This window comes from Anopheles ziemanni, chromosome 3, assembly GCF_943734765.1.
Source record: "Anopheles ziemanni chromosome 3, idAnoZiCoDA_A2_x.2, whole genome shotgun sequence".
NCBI classification, from domain to species: Eukaryota; Metazoa; Arthropoda; class Insecta; order Diptera; family Culicidae; genus Anopheles; species Anopheles ziemanni.
In genome coordinates this window covers 23,169,517-23,187,722 of record NC_080706.1, presented here as the reverse complement: position 1 = coordinate 23,187,722, position 18,206 = coordinate 23,169,517, and the positions used below count along the sequence as shown (strand labels likewise).

General features: G+C 48.7%; 7 protein-coding genes across 8 annotated transcripts; 4 read left to right on the top strand and 3 right to left on the bottom strand.

The window, feature by feature from the left end:
* The first annotated feature begins 427 nt into the window (after positions 1 to 427).
* Positions 428 to 3,914, top strand: LOC131283997 (AP2-associated protein kinase 1). 2 transcript variants are annotated; one of them, XM_058312848.1, is made up of 2 exons: positions 428 to 1,795; positions 1,856 to 3,914. In XM_058312848.1, exons 1-2 carry the CDS (start codon positions 461 to 463, stop codon positions 3,740 to 3,742), a joined length of 3,222 nt encoding a protein of 1,073 aa, XP_058168831.1. In that variant the 5' UTR covers positions 428 to 460; the 3' UTR covers positions 3,743 to 3,914. The 2 variants fall into 2 exon arrangements, with proteins under 2 accessions (XP_058168831.1, XP_058168830.1); XM_058312847.1 differs by having other exon boundaries at positions 428 to 3,914.
* Positions 3,915 to 5,793: 1,879 nt separating this feature from the next.
* On the bottom strand, positions 5,794 to 6,405 carry LOC131287791 (large ribosomal subunit protein bL27m). Its single transcript, XM_058316875.1, has 3 exons — positions 6,327 to 6,405; positions 6,106 to 6,269; positions 5,794 to 6,046 (listed from the first exon to the last, which is right to left on the bottom strand). Exons 1-3 carry the CDS (start codon positions 6,382 to 6,384, stop codon positions 5,843 to 5,845), a joined length of 426 nt encoding a protein of 141 aa, XP_058172858.1. The 5' UTR covers positions 6,385 to 6,405; the 3' UTR covers positions 5,794 to 5,842.
* Positions 6,406 to 6,574: 169 nt separating this feature from the next.
* LOC131288633 (ADP-ribosylation factor-like protein 16) lies at positions 6,575 to 7,191 on the top strand. Its single transcript, XM_058317784.1, has 2 exons — positions 6,575 to 6,899; positions 6,962 to 7,191. Exons 1-2 carry the CDS (start codon positions 6,575 to 6,577, stop codon positions 7,189 to 7,191), a joined length of 555 nt encoding a protein of 184 aa, XP_058173767.1.
* Positions 7,192 to 7,346: 155 nt separating this feature from the next.
* LOC131289388 (DNA damage-binding protein 1) lies at positions 7,347 to 11,863 on the top strand. Its single transcript, XM_058318625.1, has 4 exons — positions 7,347 to 7,555; positions 7,849 to 7,997; positions 8,076 to 10,629; positions 11,003 to 11,863. Exons 1-4 carry the CDS (start codon positions 7,495 to 7,497, stop codon positions 11,668 to 11,670), a joined length of 3,432 nt encoding a protein of 1,143 aa, XP_058174608.1. The 5' UTR covers positions 7,347 to 7,494; the 3' UTR covers positions 11,671 to 11,863.
* A 100-nt stretch (positions 11,864 to 11,963) lies between these two features.
* On the bottom strand, positions 11,964 to 12,914 carry LOC131286932 (V-type proton ATPase subunit F). The gene is made up of 4 exons (XM_058315943.1): positions 12,773 to 12,914; positions 12,560 to 12,641; positions 12,262 to 12,467; positions 11,964 to 12,184 (listed from the first exon to the last, which is right to left on the bottom strand). The coding sequence occupies exons 1-4, from the start codon at positions 12,824 to 12,826 to the stop codon at positions 12,143 to 12,145; spliced, it is 384 nt and encodes a 127-aa protein (XP_058171926.1). The 5' UTR covers positions 12,827 to 12,914; the 3' UTR covers positions 11,964 to 12,142.
* Positions 12,915 to 13,321: 407 nt separating this feature from the next.
* On the top strand, positions 13,322 to 16,300 carry LOC131289467 (probable cleavage and polyadenylation specificity factor subunit 2). The gene is made up of 3 exons (XM_058318734.1): positions 13,322 to 13,481; positions 13,563 to 15,351; positions 15,448 to 16,300. The coding sequence occupies exons 1-3, from the start codon at positions 13,333 to 13,335 to the stop codon at positions 15,727 to 15,729; spliced, it is 2,220 nt and encodes a 739-aa protein (XP_058174717.1). The 5' UTR covers positions 13,322 to 13,332; the 3' UTR covers positions 15,730 to 16,300.
* Positions 15,268 to 17,917, bottom strand: LOC131289468 (tudor domain-containing 6). Its single transcript, XM_058318735.1, has 6 exons — positions 17,818 to 17,917; positions 17,537 to 17,752; positions 16,994 to 17,472; positions 16,393 to 16,846; positions 16,033 to 16,315; positions 15,268 to 15,967 (listed from the first exon to the last, which is right to left on the bottom strand). Exons 1-6 carry the CDS (start codon positions 17,915 to 17,917, stop codon positions 15,832 to 15,834), a joined length of 1,668 nt encoding a protein of 555 aa, XP_058174718.1. The 3' UTR covers positions 15,268 to 15,831.
* Between the last annotated feature and the right edge of the window lie 289 nt (positions 17,918 to 18,206).

The window sequence follows — 18,206 nt, the reverse complement described above, 5'->3', positions numbered from 1 at the left end:
ACAGATTTGCGCACGTGAATAGCCCTACGACAAACCATCTCCCAGCGGAGCCAAACGGGTGTACCATTGATTATTGTGATTCATGCTTACCAGGGAACGGAAGTGATAGAGCGAGCGAGAAAGCAAGAGCGCATAAATGAAGTGTAATCAAAGCGCAAAGTAAATGTACGAAAAGTCCAAAGGCACAGTCTTGAAGCCCACAAGTTTTGTTATTATTGTCGTACTACCACAACAAATCTTGGGCCGTGCTGTGCCCTTCGTCATCGGTTGCTGCATTGCGTCGTTCTAACCACTATCAGTGGATACAAATTGCAGCGAAAAAGGCTACCAACGGAAGTCACTTGGTTGTCGTGGATTTTTTACGATACCGTTAGCAAAACAGGTCGATAAGTTAAAAAACACAAGACAGACAATCGAGTACCGACGATCCCCACAGACGTGACAAACCCCCATCGGAAGGATGAAAAAGTTTATATCGAAATTCGAAACGAAAAATGAACCCACCACGACGAGCAGCAGCCGCGAGACGAACAGTTTCGTCGGCAAGACGTTCAAGCTGAGCAAAGAAAATGTGGTCACCGTGGAGGAGGTGCTGGCCGAGGGCGGCTTTGCGGTGGTGTTTCTAGTCAAGGGAGCCAAGGGCGAACGGTACGCCCTGAAGCGCCTGTACGTTAACAACGAGTACGATCTGGGGGTGTGCAATCGGGAAATTAAGATTGCCAGCAATCTTAGCGGGCACAAAAACATCATCGGCTACATCGACCACAGTATCGTTGCGAAGGGTAACGGGGTCCACGAGATACTGCTGCTGATGCCGTACTGCAAGACGAATCTACTGACGCTGATGAACGCCCGGCTCGGGACTGGTTTCACCGAGACGGAAGTGATGCAGATCTTCTGCGATGTGGCCGAAGCCGTCGCCCGATTGCATCAATGCCAGACCCCGATCATCCATCGGGACTTGAAGGTGGAGAACATACTGCAGAACGACCTGGGGCACTTTGTGCTATGTGACTTTGGATCGGCCACGGCCCGCGTACTCAATCCGAATACGCACGGCCGCACGGTGGTTGAGGAGGAGATTCAGAAGTACACCACGCTTTCCTACCGGGCACCGGAGATGATCGACCTGTTCAACGGGCAGGACATCACGGTGAAGGCGGACATCTGGGCGCTCGGATGTCTACTGTACAAGGTGTGCTTTTTTACGCTGCCCTTCGGCGAGAGCGCGCTAGCGATCCAGAGCTGTCAGTTTAGCATTCCCGACGGTTCCAAGTACTCCCGAGGCGTACATCAGCTGATACGCTACATGCTCGAGGCGGATCCGGAAAAGCGGCCGAACATTTACCAGGTCTGTGAGCTGGCGTTCGGCATCGTGGGTCGCTCCAATCCGGTACGCAACCTAACGAAATGTATCGTCCCTTCGCTCGAATCACTCCCAGTACCACTGTTCGAGTCCGAAACGAAGCGCGTTCCTACGATCGGCACCGGTGTGGGCCAACCAGGTGCGACACCGAAAGCAATCAAACCTGCTGGTCAGCTTCCGCTTGAAGGTGGCACCAGCGTTGCGCCGCGCCAACGACCGAAAGCCTCGCAGGCAGCAACCCCAAATCCGGTCGGTGTTGTCAGCAGTTTCTCCCTTGGCCTTCCCCCCAACCCATCGCCCAAGAATATTCTTTCCTCCCCAACACCCGGTGTTGTACCAGCACCAACCGCAGGTCACGCAGCAGCACCCGCTGGATCGGATGCACCGGAAGTATTCGTAGCAAAGTTTGCGGCCAACTTTCCTCCTCCTGCCGTGGGAAGGGGCGCTGAGCTTTCCACACCGGATGCAGCTCCCACGGCCGTCCAACAGCCTGCCCAACAGCCGGTCGCCGTAGCCGCCCTGTTTCAGACAACCTATCCCGATCCGTTCCGAGAGGCAGATTTCGGCTCCACCGGCGAGAAGAACTCATCATCCTCGTCATTAACGTTGGTTCAATCGCCTAGTCACGCTCCGTCCAGTCACGCGACCATCCCGGCCACTACCGGTGGTTCGAACTCATCCTCCAACAGTGGAGGGGCGACGGGCGGACCGATATTGGCACCACCGAAACTAGCAGCAGCCACCGGCCACCGGCGAAATGTGAGTGATACCTCTGCCTTCAACAAAGCATTCGCCACGGAAACCTCACAGTTCCTAGCACCGTATGAGCAATCGACTTACAACAACGAAAACCAACCCGACGGAGCGCCCCCGGTAACGCTCGGTTCCAACGGCTCGCTGCACAAGCAACACCAACAGCAGCAGTATTCATCGATTTCGGGAGTGGGGGCATCGGTCTTCGAAACACGTTCCGCCAGCCTTGCTGCCAGCTCCAACCCCCAGCTACACCATCAGCAACCGGCGCAGCACCGATCGACGTCTTCGGGGGGCTCGAACTGGAACCCTTTCGGCGATCCGACGCCCTTCGCCCAAATGACCGAGGATCATATCTTTGGCGAGGAGTTTGACAAAATACGTCAGCAGGGCAGCCAGGGAAGTCTGCAGACGCCACCGCTCGAGGTGGTACCACGTCACTCGTCGCTTCCGCTCATCCAGGGCACGATGTTACCGGGCGGACGATCGCTTTCCTCTGCCACAGCGCAGGCACCGGCGGCTCAGTTCTCACCGGAAAACATCCCCGACGAGCTGGAGGACCCGTTTAGCTCCGCACCGTTCTCCCTGCCGGTGAAAGGCAAATCGTTCAAGCTGTCCTCGCGCAAAGTGATCGTTATCGATGGAGGTTTCAGTACGCAGCTGGTCGAGCACGTTGGCTCTAAGATAGACAAGGATCCGCTCTGGGTGTCGCGCTACAACGCCACTAATCCGGCCGCCGTGCTCGAGGCGCACCTGGACTACCTGAAGGCGGGCGCGGATTGCATCCTCACCAACACCTACCAGGCATCGATCGAGGGCTACATGGACTATCTCGATCTCAACGAGGACGAGTCGATCAAGCTGATCAAGGCGAGCGTGGAACTGGCAAGGCGCGCCCGCACCCGGTACCTCGCCGAAAAGCTGGAGAACAAATCTCACAAAATCCCCTGGGTGGTGGGATCGATCGGACCGTACGGGGCGCATCTACACGATGGATCCGAGTACACCGGCTCGTACGCCGACCAGGTGCCGTCGAACCGGCTACAGAAGTGGCATCGCCCACGGATCAATGCGATCGTCGAGGCGGGTGTGGACGCGCTAGCGATCGAAACCATTCCGTGTCGCATGGAGGCCGAAGCTCTGCTCGAGCTGCTGACGGCCGAGCATCCGACGGTGCGCTTCTGGATCTCGTTCCAGTGCCGCGACGGCGCGACCATAGCACATGGGGAGAACTTTGCGGAAACGGCAATCGCACTGTGGAACCGGGCAAAGGAACTGGCCAACCCGAACCTGCTGGCGATCGGCGTGAACTGTGTCCACCCGCAGTTCGCGTTGCCCTTGTTGCAGTCCGTTACCGAGCGACGTGGGGCGACGACGACGACACCGACGGACAGCGAGCGCATACCGTTGATCGTTTATCCCAATTCCGGCGAACAGTGGGATGCCAGTGCTGGGTGTTGGCGTGGTGCCGAAAATCTCACCCCCCTGGAAACGTACATTCCACAGTGGGTTGAGCTGGGCGCTAAATTTATTGGTGGCTGCTGCCGGACGAATGCGCGTGACATCAAGCGGATGAAGAAAACCGTGATCGGCCTGTACGGAAGTCGCGGAAGTGATAACTAGGGAGAAGGACCACACATACATACACCCTCTAACTCTCTCACACACACTTAACGCCCGTTTAAACCCTCGTGAATCCCCGTGAAACCCGGCTACGCTCAATCGGAAGCTGTGATTAAGTTCTCTTGAAAGGTTTGGTAGTCGAAATGAACCCATGTACCATAAAGCAATCATCAGCGCCAAGGGGAACGATTACCGTTCCCGTCGCTTTCGTCCGCTCCTTTCGTGTGGGGCCTTGAGAAGGAAGTGTTCGGAGTAAATCAATATTATTTCTGTCAGCCGATCGATGACTGGTCGATTTGCTGCGACGCCGGTATCTACGAGCGTAAAAGGTAACTCTCTTAACTAGGTAGCTTGGTCACTTTTAACGGTTTTGATTGAGTTCATATGCGCTTATCTTATCATTTTTAGGTCCATTATCATTTATCAATGACGTGCGCTTAAGACGCGCGTTCATCGCATGATTGGGCCACTGCAATCCGTGTGCCCTCCCGAAGTCAAAGGCACCCGAACACCCCGACAATATTGCGCAATATAATGTGTTGGCAAGCGGAAAATCCCTGCGTTGCAGCTTTCGAATTGGACCGAGCGTCCAAGAACGACGAAACAACTGCAAAAAAAAATCGTGGGATCCTATGGGACGAGAAAAAGCGCGAGAGTATAAATAGAAGGTAAAGTGGGTTTCGGCCAACGGGCGTGCACTCGCTCGTAGCGAATGTATTATTATTATTTTGTGGTACACACAACAGCCGGTACCCCTGTAGGATGAAATTTTATTCAATTAAATTTCTTTGTTATGTTACAATACTGTGTTTTTCGGATTCTAGTCTCGCCTTAGTTTTCCAATTGATACGTAAATTATAAACCCAACTGTCGATGCAGCAAGCAATCTTGCACTCCGGAGGCACACGAAGGAAGGTAGAGGATAAAACAAAGATTAGTAGAAACAGTTCGGTTTAGCATTTGAACGCAAGATGTTTATATTTTTGTAAGCGCTAGAATGATTCAAAACCGATCAAACTCCTCCCCCGCGTGGGAAGGTTAGAAAAGTTAGACATCTTCATGGATTCGTAAGGAAAGAAGAGGATATTGTTTTCCAGTCATTATGATTTGTTTGCATAGCAATATATACATAAAGAAAACATGATGTGGTTATTTTACCATTAGGTGAATTGTTTGCACTAATTATCATAGAGAAAAAAAAGAAGAGTATTCATATACATAACATAAGATCACACTAGAAGCTAGAAACTAAAGTGTTTAGCGAGCAAAGACAAACCAGATCAATCATTGCGTTGTGGATGTGGGAGAAAACGGAGAACGTTTTTAAGTAAAGTTTAGTCAAGAACAATATGATTTGTGAAAGTGGAACGTTATTTCTTACATGGTTTTGAGTGGTGTGGTTATGGTTTGAAACTTGAAACGGAACGGAAAGCACTTACACCAAGCACATGCAATACCCTACTTGAATCGTCCCTACTATATTTGTATTTATTCTGCAATTGTAATCCTCACATAATAATCCCTAGATAACTGGCGAGAGGTCAGGTGAAATCAACCTTTTGGCATGCAATTAAAAAAAAAGGTACAATTTAAATAACAAGCCAACCATTTGAAATTGTTAAAAATGCTTGCATTGCAAAAAGTAGCCTCAAGTTAACGTGAACGTTTGACCAAGCAAAACATTGTATTGCGTTTCATCAAGTAAAACGGATTAAATTGCTATAGATATCGACACGTTAGAAATCCAACCATTGATGAAAGCGTAAACGTGTTGCAAAATTGCCCTTAAAAATGCTTGTAAAATTTCCGACCCTACGTATGAACCGCAATGAGCATTAGAGAACCAATGTTGTTGCCTTCGCAAGGAGAGCAAAGGAAAAACGGCTACAACATGCAAACGAAAGGAAAAAAGGAGGGGTACACAATAACCGCCGCAGGACGCTCCTTAAGCTACACAACTATCGAACCAAATGAAAACTACAATAAAGTGAATGAAGGCCCATGGAAAATATTCCCTCGCGTGTAGCACTTTATGTACGAAAGAAAACTGGTACGGGTACTGTAACTACTTGCTAACAATAAAGGTAGCTTTTATTTTATTCATACTTCGTCTACCAACTTGAACCGTTGGTGCTGAGGTTCCGGGACTACGTTAAAGAATTTTTTGTAAATCGTTTGGCCTTCGCGCCCCGCGTAGCACCGCTGGACCCACGTGTGGTCCCAGTTGGGATCCAGTTTTTCACACGTTACGTACACTTTTCCATGCTCCATTGCAAACAGTGTACCATTTTTGCCGAAACCAACCTAGGGGAATTACGGTCGTCAGTTTGTGGAGGATCAAGTGAAGAAACAATAACACTCACATTTAACCCTGGATGAAACCGAGTGGTTCGTTGTGTCGCCAAAATCGTGCCGGCGGACACATGGTGCCCATCTTGCACCTTCCACCCCCTGTGTTTGGGGCGCGGGTTCTTGGGATTGTTTCGCGAACTTCCGCCGGTCTTTTTAGATGCGTTCCGGATTGTAACTAAAATAGGAATGGCATTAAAACATTTACAGGTATTTAGTTAACTACACTTTTTACCCATTATAGGACTGTTGATGATTCCATGTTGCAAGCGCGTGAGGATGTTATAATTCATTTTAAAACTGTATAAAATTTCACGAAAACTTCGCAAGACTTGTTTAGGATGAAGATGTATTTACGTAAATAGACAAACTGTCACAAGGATCCCCCTTTCGAAACGGCAATGGTTGCGCGCGTATTTATTTGCTATCGATCAAACAAACGACTCAGTTTGTGCAACCGTTGGGTGCAAACATTAATTAAAAATGTCCTACTTGTGCCTTGGCCCGATGAGTGCAGGAAAGACACTCCTACTGACATGCTTGCAGAAACCAGAATCAGTTAACTTTACATCCCATTCCGTGCCAAGTGTGGGAACCAATTTGTACACCATTAAAATACCACCGTTTGTGATCGACGAGAAGGATGTAAACCAGAAGATTCCCCCGCCTGGCAAACGTAAAGAACTGGTGCAGGTGCGAGAGGTCGGTGGCTGCCTAGCACCCATGTGGCGTGACTATCTCCTGAATCCCGTGGATAAGCTTATTTATGTGGTGGATACTTCAAATCTTTGCCAAATTTCCGCTGCCGGTATGTTGGTGTCACGAGAATTGCTCATAACAAATTAATGACCACACTATTTACTCATCCAGGTGTTCTACTCTACTCAATGCTAGCTGAGCCAAGGTTAAAGAAAACCAAATTTTTGCTTGTACTTTCCAAGATGGATCTCGCATATCGTCAAATGAGAAACGAGGCGTTGCTGATGCTGCAGATGGAAAAGTTCAAAAAGCAAATACCACAGATGATAACCATAGTGCAGTTCAGCGCCATCACCAAGGAAGGCATTGATGAAATCTACGATTGGTTAGCGATGAATTAGTTTTATGCATGATTTTATGTTCCCAACGTGTTTCTAATTTGAAATAAAAAAACATAATCTCCCTCTGGAAACGCATCGTTTTGCCAGATCGCTCTATTCGATAACTGTCGCAAAGTGCTTGTGTACTTCCAAGCTGTCAAACCGAAATAGCTCAACATTTTCCTGGTGGTACTTTGATGCGCGTTCCGTGCGCTTCACTAAGGACTGAAGTGTGAAAAATCCCAAAAAATATACAATACTGTGTCGTGCAACGCCCTTCAAACTTAACATATTGTGGGATAAGGAGAACGTGCCTCGTTCAAGATGGCACACAATTATATTGTGACTGCCCAGAAGCCTACTGCGGTGACCGCTTGCGTTACCGGTAGGTTACACCGTTCTATCAAGCTGCCCTGGTACTGGCCTTGGTTGCTGTGGAAAGTGCACGCTTCGTTTGTGCCAAGGGCAGCGCATTTTGATTTTCATTTCCATTCAAAATTGATTTCCATCGCCGGACACATTTGGGCGGTCAAAACAAAATGAATTTCACAACTGTCTTTGTCGAGATTTTGATCGCCCCGCACATATTAAGGTTATGTTTTCTTCCTTTTTCTTCCAATGCCTGATCGACCAATTGGTGGATGTTTTCTTTTTTGCTTGCATGTATGCCACATCCAGGTAACTTTACCTCCCCCACGGATCTAAATTTAATTGTGGCTAAAAGTTCCCGGTTGGAAATATACCTCGTAACACCGGAAGGTCTGCGGCCGATAAAGGAAGTCGGCATCAATGGCAAAATAGCAGTTATGAAGCTGTTCCGGCCTGCGGTAAGGAATCGATTGTGCGAAGGGTCGATGGTAAAGAATTTCATTCTATATCCTGTTGCATCACATTTACCATTGTAGGAAGAGACGAAAGATTTGATTTTCATTCTAACGCACCGCTATAACGCCATGATACTGCAGTGTGCCGTGCAGGGGGAAGACATCGAAATCATAACGAAAGCGCACGGAAATGTGGCCGACCGGGTGGGCAAACCGGCCGAGACGGGCATTTTGGCGGTCATAGATCCGACGGCGCGCGTCATCGGGATGCGGTTGTACGAGGGACTGTTCAAAATCATTCCGCTCGATAGGGATACCAACGAACTGAAGGCCACTAGCTTGCGCATGGAGGAGATGCTGGTGCAGGACGTGGAGTTCCTGTACGGTACCGCGCATCCCACGCTAATCGTCATCCATCAGGACATCAACGGGCGGCACATCAAAACGCACGAAATCAGCCTGAAAGACAAGGAGTTTACGAAGATTGCTTGGAAGCAGGACAACGTGGAGACGGAGGCGACGATGCTGATCGCCGTTCCGATGCCGCTCGGTGGGGCGATCGTGATCGGGCAGGAATCGATCGTCTATCACGATGGCGATAGCTACGTGGCGGTCGCCCCGGCCATCATCAAGCAGAGCACGATCAATTGTTACGCCCGGATCGATAGCAAGGGCCTGCGCTATCTGCTCGGCAATATGGCCGGTAACCTGTTCATGATGTTCCTCGAGACGGAAGATAATGGCAAGGGACAAACGACAGTGCGAGACATCAAGGTGGAGCTGCTGGGCGAGATCACGATTCCAGAGTGCATTACGTACCTGGATAATGGGGTACTGTTTATTGGATCCCGCCATGGCGACTCGCAGCTGGTCAAGTTGAATACTCACGCGGGCGATAACGGCGCGTACGTGATGCTGATGGAAACGTTCACCAATCTGGCCCCGATCGTGGACATGTGCGTGGTGGACTTGGAACGGCAGGGCCAGGGACAGATGATTACCTGCTCGGGAAGCTTCAAGGAAGGCTCGCTGCGTATCATCCGAAACGGAATCGGCATTCAGGAACATGCTTGCATCGACCTCCCGGGTATCAAGGGAATGTGGGCGCTTCGGGTCGGTATCGACGATTCGCCGTACGACAACACGCTCGTCCTATCGTTTGTGGGTCACACACGCATCCTTACCCTGTCCGGCGAAGAGGTGGAAGAAACGGAGATCCCTGGATTTCTCAGCGATCAGCAGACGTTCTACTGCGCCAACGTGTCCCACGGCCAGATCCTACAGGTTACACCCGGTTCGGCCCGGTTGATCTCATGCGAAAACAAATCGATGATCTGCGAGTGGAAGCCCCCGGATGACAAGCGCATCGGTGTGGTGGCCGCCAACACGACGCAGCTGGTCTGTGCATCGGCGCACGACATATATTACCTCGAGATCGAGGACGGTAAGCTCGTGCACGTAACCAAATCGGTGCTGGCTTTCGAGGTGGCCTGCCTGGACATCTCACCGTTTGAGGACGAGTCGGAGGCGGGTGGGCCGATTCGATCCGATTTCGTTGCCGTCGGTCTGTGGACGGACATTTCGGCCTGTATCTTGAGCCTACCGTCGCTCGAGTACTTGCATAAGGAAAAGCTCGGTGGAGAGATTATTCCCCGCTCGATTCTGATGGCCGCCTTCGAGGGCATCAACTATCTGCTGTGTGCGCTCGGCGATGGGTCGATGTTTTACTTCGTGCTGAACAAGACCACCGGCTGCCTGACGGAGCAGAAAAAGGTAACGCTCGGCACGCAACCGACCATCCTGAAAACGTTCCGCTCGCTGTCGACCACGAACGTGTTTGCCTGCTCCGACCGGCCGACGGTTATCTACAGCTCCAATCACAAGCTGGTCTTTTCGAACGTCAACCTCAAAGAAGTGAACCACATGTGCTCGCTGAACGCCGAAGCGTACCAGGATTCGCTGGCCCTGGCAACGAAGAATTCCGTCATCCTTGGCACGATCGACGAAATTCAAAAGCTGCACATTCGCACCGTACCACTCGGCGAGTCGCCGAGGCGCATCGCGTACCAGGAAGCATCGCAAACGTTCGGCGTCATCACGTTCCGCATGGACATTCAGGACTCGAGCGGATTAACGCCAGCCCGACAGAGTGCTTCGACGCAGACGAACAACGTCACCTTGTCCGGCAACGGGGCATTGCTGAAGCCCGGCGCCAGCAGTACCGAGTTCGGGCAGGAGGTCGAGGTACACAATCTGTTGATCATCGATCAGAACACGTTCGAGGTGCTCCATGCACACCAGTTCATGCAGACGGAGTACGCTCTATCGCTGATGTCGGCTCGGCTCGGCAATGACCCGAACACGTACTACATCGTCGGCACGGGCCTGGTGAACCCGGAGGAACCCGAACCGAAGGTGGGCCGCATCATCATCTATCGCTACGCGGACAACGAATTGTCGCAGGTCGCCGAGAAGGAGATCAAAGGAGCGTGCTACTCACTGGTAGAGTTCAACGGTCGGGTGTTAGCGTGCATCAACTCCACCGTACGACTGTTTGAGTGGACCGACGATAAAGACCTTCGGCTAGAGTGTAGTCACTTTAATAATGTCCTGGCTCTATTTTGCAAAACTAAAGGTAAGCAATCTTCTCTGTCGGCATCAATGCTCGTTTTGAATTTAGGATCGATTGCGATAGAAATTCTTTGGTTGGGGTCCTACCTCAGGAGTGTTCAAATCGTTCTAGCCTAGCCTGGCATACATCCAAAAAAAGAATTGTTTTTCTTTCTACCTACATACAGACGATCGGCAATTAAGTAGAACAAGAAACGATCAAGCTTCCTTTGATCCTTTGATGCATTTGAATTTGCTCTATCGTGTAAAAGAAAGTTGCAATGTGATGATGTAAAATGAATTTTCTAATGCCATAGTGATATGCTATTTATTGTAAAATAAGTGTGAAACAAATTCGTTAATGGTTTTGATCGCATCTCTACCCCATCGTTGCACAGGCGACTTCATCCTAGTGGGAGACCTTATGCGCTCGATCACACTGCTACAGTACAAGCAGATGGAGGGAAGCTTCGAGGAGATCGCTCGCGACTACCAACCGAACTGGATGACGGCGGTCGAGATCCTGGACGATGATGCTTTCCTAGGGGCGGACAACAGTAACAATCTATTCGTTTGCCTTAAGGACAGCGCAGCAACGACGGACGAGGAACGGCAGCAGATGCCCGAAGTGGCCCAATTCCATCTCGGCGACATGGTGAACGTGTTCCGCCATGGTTCGCTGGTGATGCAGAATATCAGCGAACGCACGACCCCAACGACCGGTTGCGTGCTGTTCGGCACGGTGAGCGGAGCGATCGGGCTTGTCACCCAAATCCAAAGCGATTTCTACGAGTTCCTGCGCAAGCTGCAGGACAATCTAACGGACACGATCAAATCTGTCGGCAAAATCGACCACTCATACTGGCGCAGTTTTCATACTGAGATGAAAACGGAACGCTGCGAGGGTTTCATCGACGGGGATCTGGTGGAAAGTTTCCTCGACCTGAGCCGGGAGAAGATGCGTGAGGCATCGCTCGGACTGGAGATCGACGTTAACGGCACGAAGCGCGATGCCACCGTTGATGATATCATAAAAATAGTGGAAGATCTTACGCGAATACACTAAAGCGGTAATGGTCGGATTCGAGCAACTTATTGGCTTTTCCATACAAACCAAGATATGCAACGGATTAATAGGGATTTAATCAGAGTGTTACTTTTTACTTCTTTGCAACATGGATAAGATACTGTAACCTTATCGAAGAATTGGTACCATCATCAAATAAATTGTAAGAATCGAATAAATCGGTGTTGTTTAAAAGAAATTTGTTCCTGCATCATACAACGAACGTATCGTTGTACTAAAGCCGCACGCATGGGATCCGAAAAGTTGAATTATAAAGAAAAACAAAATGCCGATTCAGCAGAATTGTTCTTTTATTTCATACTTGGAATGACAACAACATAACAATCAGAGCCACATGCTATCGATCTAGACGTACGTAACGGAAGTAGATTGCAGAAACGATAATACTACATGATTGCAGGAAAACAAATAGGGCGAGCACGATTGGACTGAACGAAAGACGCAAAATGGCTTAACCGCGGTTAGCAATCATATCATCCGGGTTGAACATTCCCTGTGAAGGAAAGGTAACAATTGCGTTATGACAGGATGTTTAACCAGACCTTTAGTTACTGTTTCCCATTCACTTACCTTAGCACGGCGCAGGATAGAGTCCTTGCTGGCGTCGTAAGGATGATCCTTGGATGGAATTTCAAGTACGGCTGGTGTAGGTGCCGTATGAGAATCGATCACGTGACGGATCAACTCAGCGTAGTTCTGGTTGATTAGGATGATATCGATATCATCGCGTTTAATGAAACGCTTGAAGCAATCCTCGATTTCACTGACGGCGGTATCTGCCGAGGAAAGGTTTAGGAAAGTGGTCGTTTTACAAAAGACAATCAAAAAACAATCTGCGTGCATATGCATCATGAGGTATTGGACCTACTTTTGTCAACAACCATGAAATTCGGGTGACGGTTTTTGTTGATTTCGCCAACTCCTCCGAGCAGGAAGCCAACGCAGGTGTCCTGAAAAGCATATTTCCTTGATTAGGGTTTATTTCAATAGTTTTTATCGTACAAATGGTTATGGTAAAGAATGTTAATACATTCTCTAGCATCCCTAGTATGGGGCAACACTAAAATATGTTTTGCCTCACCTCATCTCCAATGACTGAAATCAGTTTGCCTTTGACTGCGGAAAGAAGTGCCATTTTTACTAATATCTGCTGGACTTTTTTGGGGGATAAAACCACTAGCAATGTTTTAAAATCCGACTTCCTCCGACAAATCGAAACAAGACTGTTTTGATGAAAAGAAAATGTCACCTGACTAAAACCCTGTGAGTTACCCTGTCAGCTGAGCAAACTGTCACTTCACTCACAATTGAGCTAATCTGAGCAACACTAATTTTTGGAAGGGTAGGGAGAAAATTGGGGATTTGAGTTTAAATGTGAAAGATTCAATATTTGCAAAAAAATATTCATGTTCCAGCCCTTCCATTGATGTATAAAGGCGCCATATATCATGCAAGCACTGTTTTGTTCCAGTAACCTTGATAATGATGTACCACTCTTGGTGAGTTCTGTGTCAACAACCAAAATGACAGTTCTCTGGTGCGGCCAAAACAACGCGGATTATTGTTGTACTCTGCTGCCGGGTCCAGAATTATTTTCACGCATTTTTATCAAATGTACCACGCGAAACAAATTGTGGCATAATGACTTCGATCATAAAGCTTCACGCTATATCGGGTGCGATGGATGAATCGCCCCCCTGTTACATACTGCAGGTAGACGATGTGCGCATTTTGCTGGACTGCGGCTGGGACGAAAAGTTTGATCAGAGCTTCATCAAAGAAATTAAAAAGTAAGCAATGTTTCTGTTGTTCATCGGTGGCTACGAAAGTGCCAGTGCATTTAATGATTGTTTATATCCCTGTCCCCTCAGATACGTCCATACTATTGACGCTGTACTGCTATCCTATCCAGATGGCAGTCATCTGGGTGCACTACCCTATCTCGTTGGAAAGCTTGGACTTAACTGCCCCATCTACGCCACCATACCGGTGTTCAAAATGGGGCAAATGTTCATGTACGATATGTTCATGTCCCATTATAATATGTACGACTTTGACTTGTTCTCGCTAGACGATGTGGACGCTGCGTTTGATAAAATAGTCCAGTTGAAGTACAACCAAAGCGTAGCGATGAAGGGTAAGGGCTACGGCATTACTATTACACCCTTACCGGCCGGCCATTTGATTGGTGGAACTATCTGGAAAATAGTAAAAGTGGGCGAAGAAGACATTGTGTACGCAACGGACTTCAACCATAAGAAGGAGCGCCATCTGAATGGATGTGAGTTGGAGAAACTGCAGCGTCCTTCGTTGCTGATAACCGACGCGTACAATGCCCGCTACCAGCAGGCCCGCCGGCGGGCACGGGACGAAAAGTTCATGACAAACATTCTACAAACGCTGCGCAACAACGGCAACGTGTTGGTCACGGTCGACACCGCCGGTCGCGTTTTGGAGCTGGCGCACATGCTGGATCAGCTGTGGAAGAATAAAGAGTCCGGTCTGATGGCGTACTCGCTGGCACTGCTGACGAACGTCAGCTACAATGTGGTAGAGTTTGCCAAAAGCCAAATTGAATGGATGAGTGATAAGCTGATGAAAAGCTTCGAAGGAGCACGTAACAATCCGTTCACGTTCAAACACTTGCGCCTGTGCCACACGATGGCCGATCTGGCTAAGGTTCCGAGCCCAAAGGTGGTGCTTGCCAGCTCGGTGGACATGGAGAGTGGCTTTTCGCGCGAGTTGTTCATACAGTGGGCACCGAATGCGAGCAACAGCATCATCGTTACCAGCCGCTCGTCGCCGGGCACGTTGGCCCGCGATCTCATCGAAAACGGCGGCAATGGGCGCAAGATCGAGATGGACATTCGGCGGCGGGTTGAGCTGGAAGGTGCGGAGTTGGAGGAGTACATGCGAACGGAGGGTGAAAAGTTGAACCGATCCATCAAGAAACGAGACCTGGACGAAAGCAGCTCCGACTCAGACGACGAGCTAGAGATGAACATCATTACCGGAAAGCATGACATCGTCGTGCGGCCCGAGGGTCGATCGCATACGGGATTCTTTAAGTCGAGCAAGAAACAGTACGCCATGTTTCCGTTCCACGAGGAGAAGATTAAATTTGACGAGTACGGAGAAATAATTCAACCCGACGACTACCGCATGGTCGACGTCGGGCCGGAAACGAACGGGGGCGATGACAAGGAGAACAACATCAAAACCGAGGACATTAAGAAGGAAAAAGACGACGAGCTGACCGTACTCGACAAGCCGACCAAGTGTGTGCAGTCCCGCAAACCGATCGAAATCAACGCCCAGGTGCAGTTCATTGACTTCGAGGGCCGCTCGGACGGGGAGTCACTGTTGAAAATTCTATCCCAGTTGCGGCCACGCCGGGTGGTGGTGGTCCGCGGATCGGCCTCAAACACGGCGCACATTGCGGAGCACTGCCAGCTAAATATAGGCGCACGAGTGTTTACGCCAAACCGGGGAGAAATTATTGATGCCACCACGGAAACGCACATCTATCAGGTGCGTCTGACGGAGGCGCTTGTATCGCAGCTGGAGTTTCAAAAAGGTAAAGATGCCGAGGTGGCCTGGGTGGACGCGCAGATCGTCATTCGCAACAAGCGGATTGACACGGTGGCGGGGAAGGACACGGCAGGCGCTGGAGGCGATACCACGTCCAACCCGGCCGTATCCGGCAGTGGGGCAGGTGCGGGCGATACTGCTATGGATGTCGACGAGGTGGAGGAGAATAAGATGGACAAACAGATTCTAACGCTCGAGCCGCTGCTAGCGGAAGATTTGCCACCGCACAATCCGGTCTTTATTAACGAGCTGAAATTGATCGATTTCAAGCAAATTTTGATGAAAAATAATATAAACTCCGAGTTCTCGGGTGGTGTGCTCTGGTGCAGCAATGGAACGGTCGCATTACGGCGTGTCGATACTGGTAGAGTGACGATCGAGGGTTGCATATCGGAAGATTATTACAAAATAAGAGAATTGCTGTACGAACAGTACGCTATCATTTAATCCGGCTCATTGTTTATATCATTGTGATTTATGTCACAAATGGTTTCATCAGTAATAAAAAAAATTAAAGGAAGAAAAAAAAAGCTCTCGCCTCCTGTGTCATTATCCGGGAATCGGCTTATCGTCGCCAAACTTCGAAGGGGTACGACACATGGCAAGGTTTGTCATGATCATCAATTCACCCACGTCGTAGCCATCTTCATCGTACAGTTTCACATCCAAAGGAGTGCCATTTCCACTAGGAGGAAGAAAAAAAGCATGATGAAATCACCTATAGAGCAAAATACATCAGATGTAACTTACACAACGTATGCCTTCAGTGGCTTATCCAATACGAACATCGTGAACTGTTCGATTGCGGGAGTATGGAAGGAATCGACATGGCAGGCATTTGCGAGTCTGCAGAAAATTGCTTGAAACGGTAGGAACTTGAACCGTTCGTCACACGCTTTGATTTCGTCCAAACTCACCGTTTCCACATTTCCATAATCGACATAGAACACTGTAACACTGTTGTCGAACAGCTCTATCACCTGCGCACGGTACCATAAGTTCTCATATTTCGCCAACACCAGCTCGCCAATAGCTAAAAATAAAAGGGAAGAAATTATTGCAACATGTGCTAAAATCACATTAAACGCCCAGTGCATTTAAGGTACATACTGGGTAATAGGTTGAGAGGTTTGTAGTTGGCCACCACCTGAGGGTTGTTCAAATCGTCCGCGAGTTGGTTGAATTCCAAATGGTAACCTTCTGGCGGGACGATGTGGCAGAAGAACATGTCTAAATCGGTAACCGATGTTGGCAGGAGCGTAACGTATGAGTCTTGCGCAGGAACTTCCATTTTCTGCACCCCGGACACCGATACCGTATCCCGGTCACGTGTCCAGCCGTCCGGGTCCATTTCAATGTGCCGCCGCCGGCAGTTGGCGCCTTTGAAACATCGTTTTTTGATCGGATCGTAATACTTGCAGATCTGCCAATCGTCTTTGGGGTCGTATCCCAGCACCGCTTTCATAGCGTTGGTGGTCCCTTCCGGTAATTCATCGAACTGCTCTACTTGCTCCTTGCTTAAGGTATCCCGCGTGATAGCGTACTGGTTTCCGGAGAAGGTTTCCTCTTTTGATTGGTCAATGGGATCATTAACTGAAAGGCTAGAGTTATTTTCATCCAAATGTTCACTATTCGATTGGTCTGCTGTTGATTGTCCTTCGGTAGTGTTGGATGCGGAAATTTTTTCGTCACTTTGTTGAGTATTATGTACCAGCTTCCCATTTACTTCTCCTAGGTTTTCCAGTACCAGAAGATCATCTTCAATATCGACCACTTTGCAGTATATTTTATCCCACTGCCGAAGGGTTGTGGCACTCGAGCCGGCTTCCATTCGACACTGGATGAAATATGCCGGATGATTTTGGAAATCTTCAGAGAGCTTGGCGATTTTGAACGTGTTTTGGTACGGGTAGACCTCACCGGTATCTAGCAGGCAGATTGCATCAATTTTCTTCTCTTCTTCTCCGCCAGAGGAGCTGTTGCGAACTGCTCGAAACCACGTGTCCTCCAATAAAATAGCAAAGACTTCTCCAGCCGGAGGAAGCTCATGCAGGGGTGATTTTGAAACAGTTTGTAGTTTCTTTAAACAGTTGAGGCTTTCGAACTTGCACTGATCGACTGCACAAAACACACCCTGCCGAGTTTTGGAGACATCGGAGATCAACAACTTCACAACGTGATTCTTTTTATCTGAAAAAAGATTATTTGTAGTGGTTTTCATACAATTGTGATAATTTTTACATACAATACTTACACAGCAGTGTCGGCTTGATGTAATTGAATTCGAAATCATCAGGTGGTAAAGAGTTTTCTGCACATATTGATGTTTCTTCAATAAAGAGCGCTTGCCATTCGTTTACGAAGGTCTGAACCGATTTCGACATGTTCTGCAGCTCATCGTGTGCTTTCTTAAAATCAGCAGCGAAGTCTTTGTTCCTACTGTTCTTCAGTACTTGAGAGTGCAAATATCCTGCCTACAAGAGTAATTTTTCTTTGATACTCTTCGCGAACAAATCCGTTATGGTATTTTGATACTTACACGTTTTTGCATTATGCCTGTGATAGCACAAGCAATGTTGCAATTTTTGTTGAGAAATTCATAAGAGACGTTCCATAGCTGCTCATATAGCTCCATTGCTTGGAGCCCCATCGTCGCTGGCTTTTACTATAATGTAACCTTAAATATTTACACTGCACGTTGTTAGTGGCCCTTTTGTATTACCTGTTTTCTATAGTTTAGCGTCGATTGATCACCACGCTTGTTGCTTTCGTCTGCTAATGCCGAGCATGGAAGTCTGTTCAACACGCGCACACGCACCAAATGAAGGACATAAAATGTTCAGCTATTCTTCGAATAACCCATTGTTTACAAATGGCGATAACCTCACCAACTTGTCACTCAACTAGACACACGAAGAAATGTC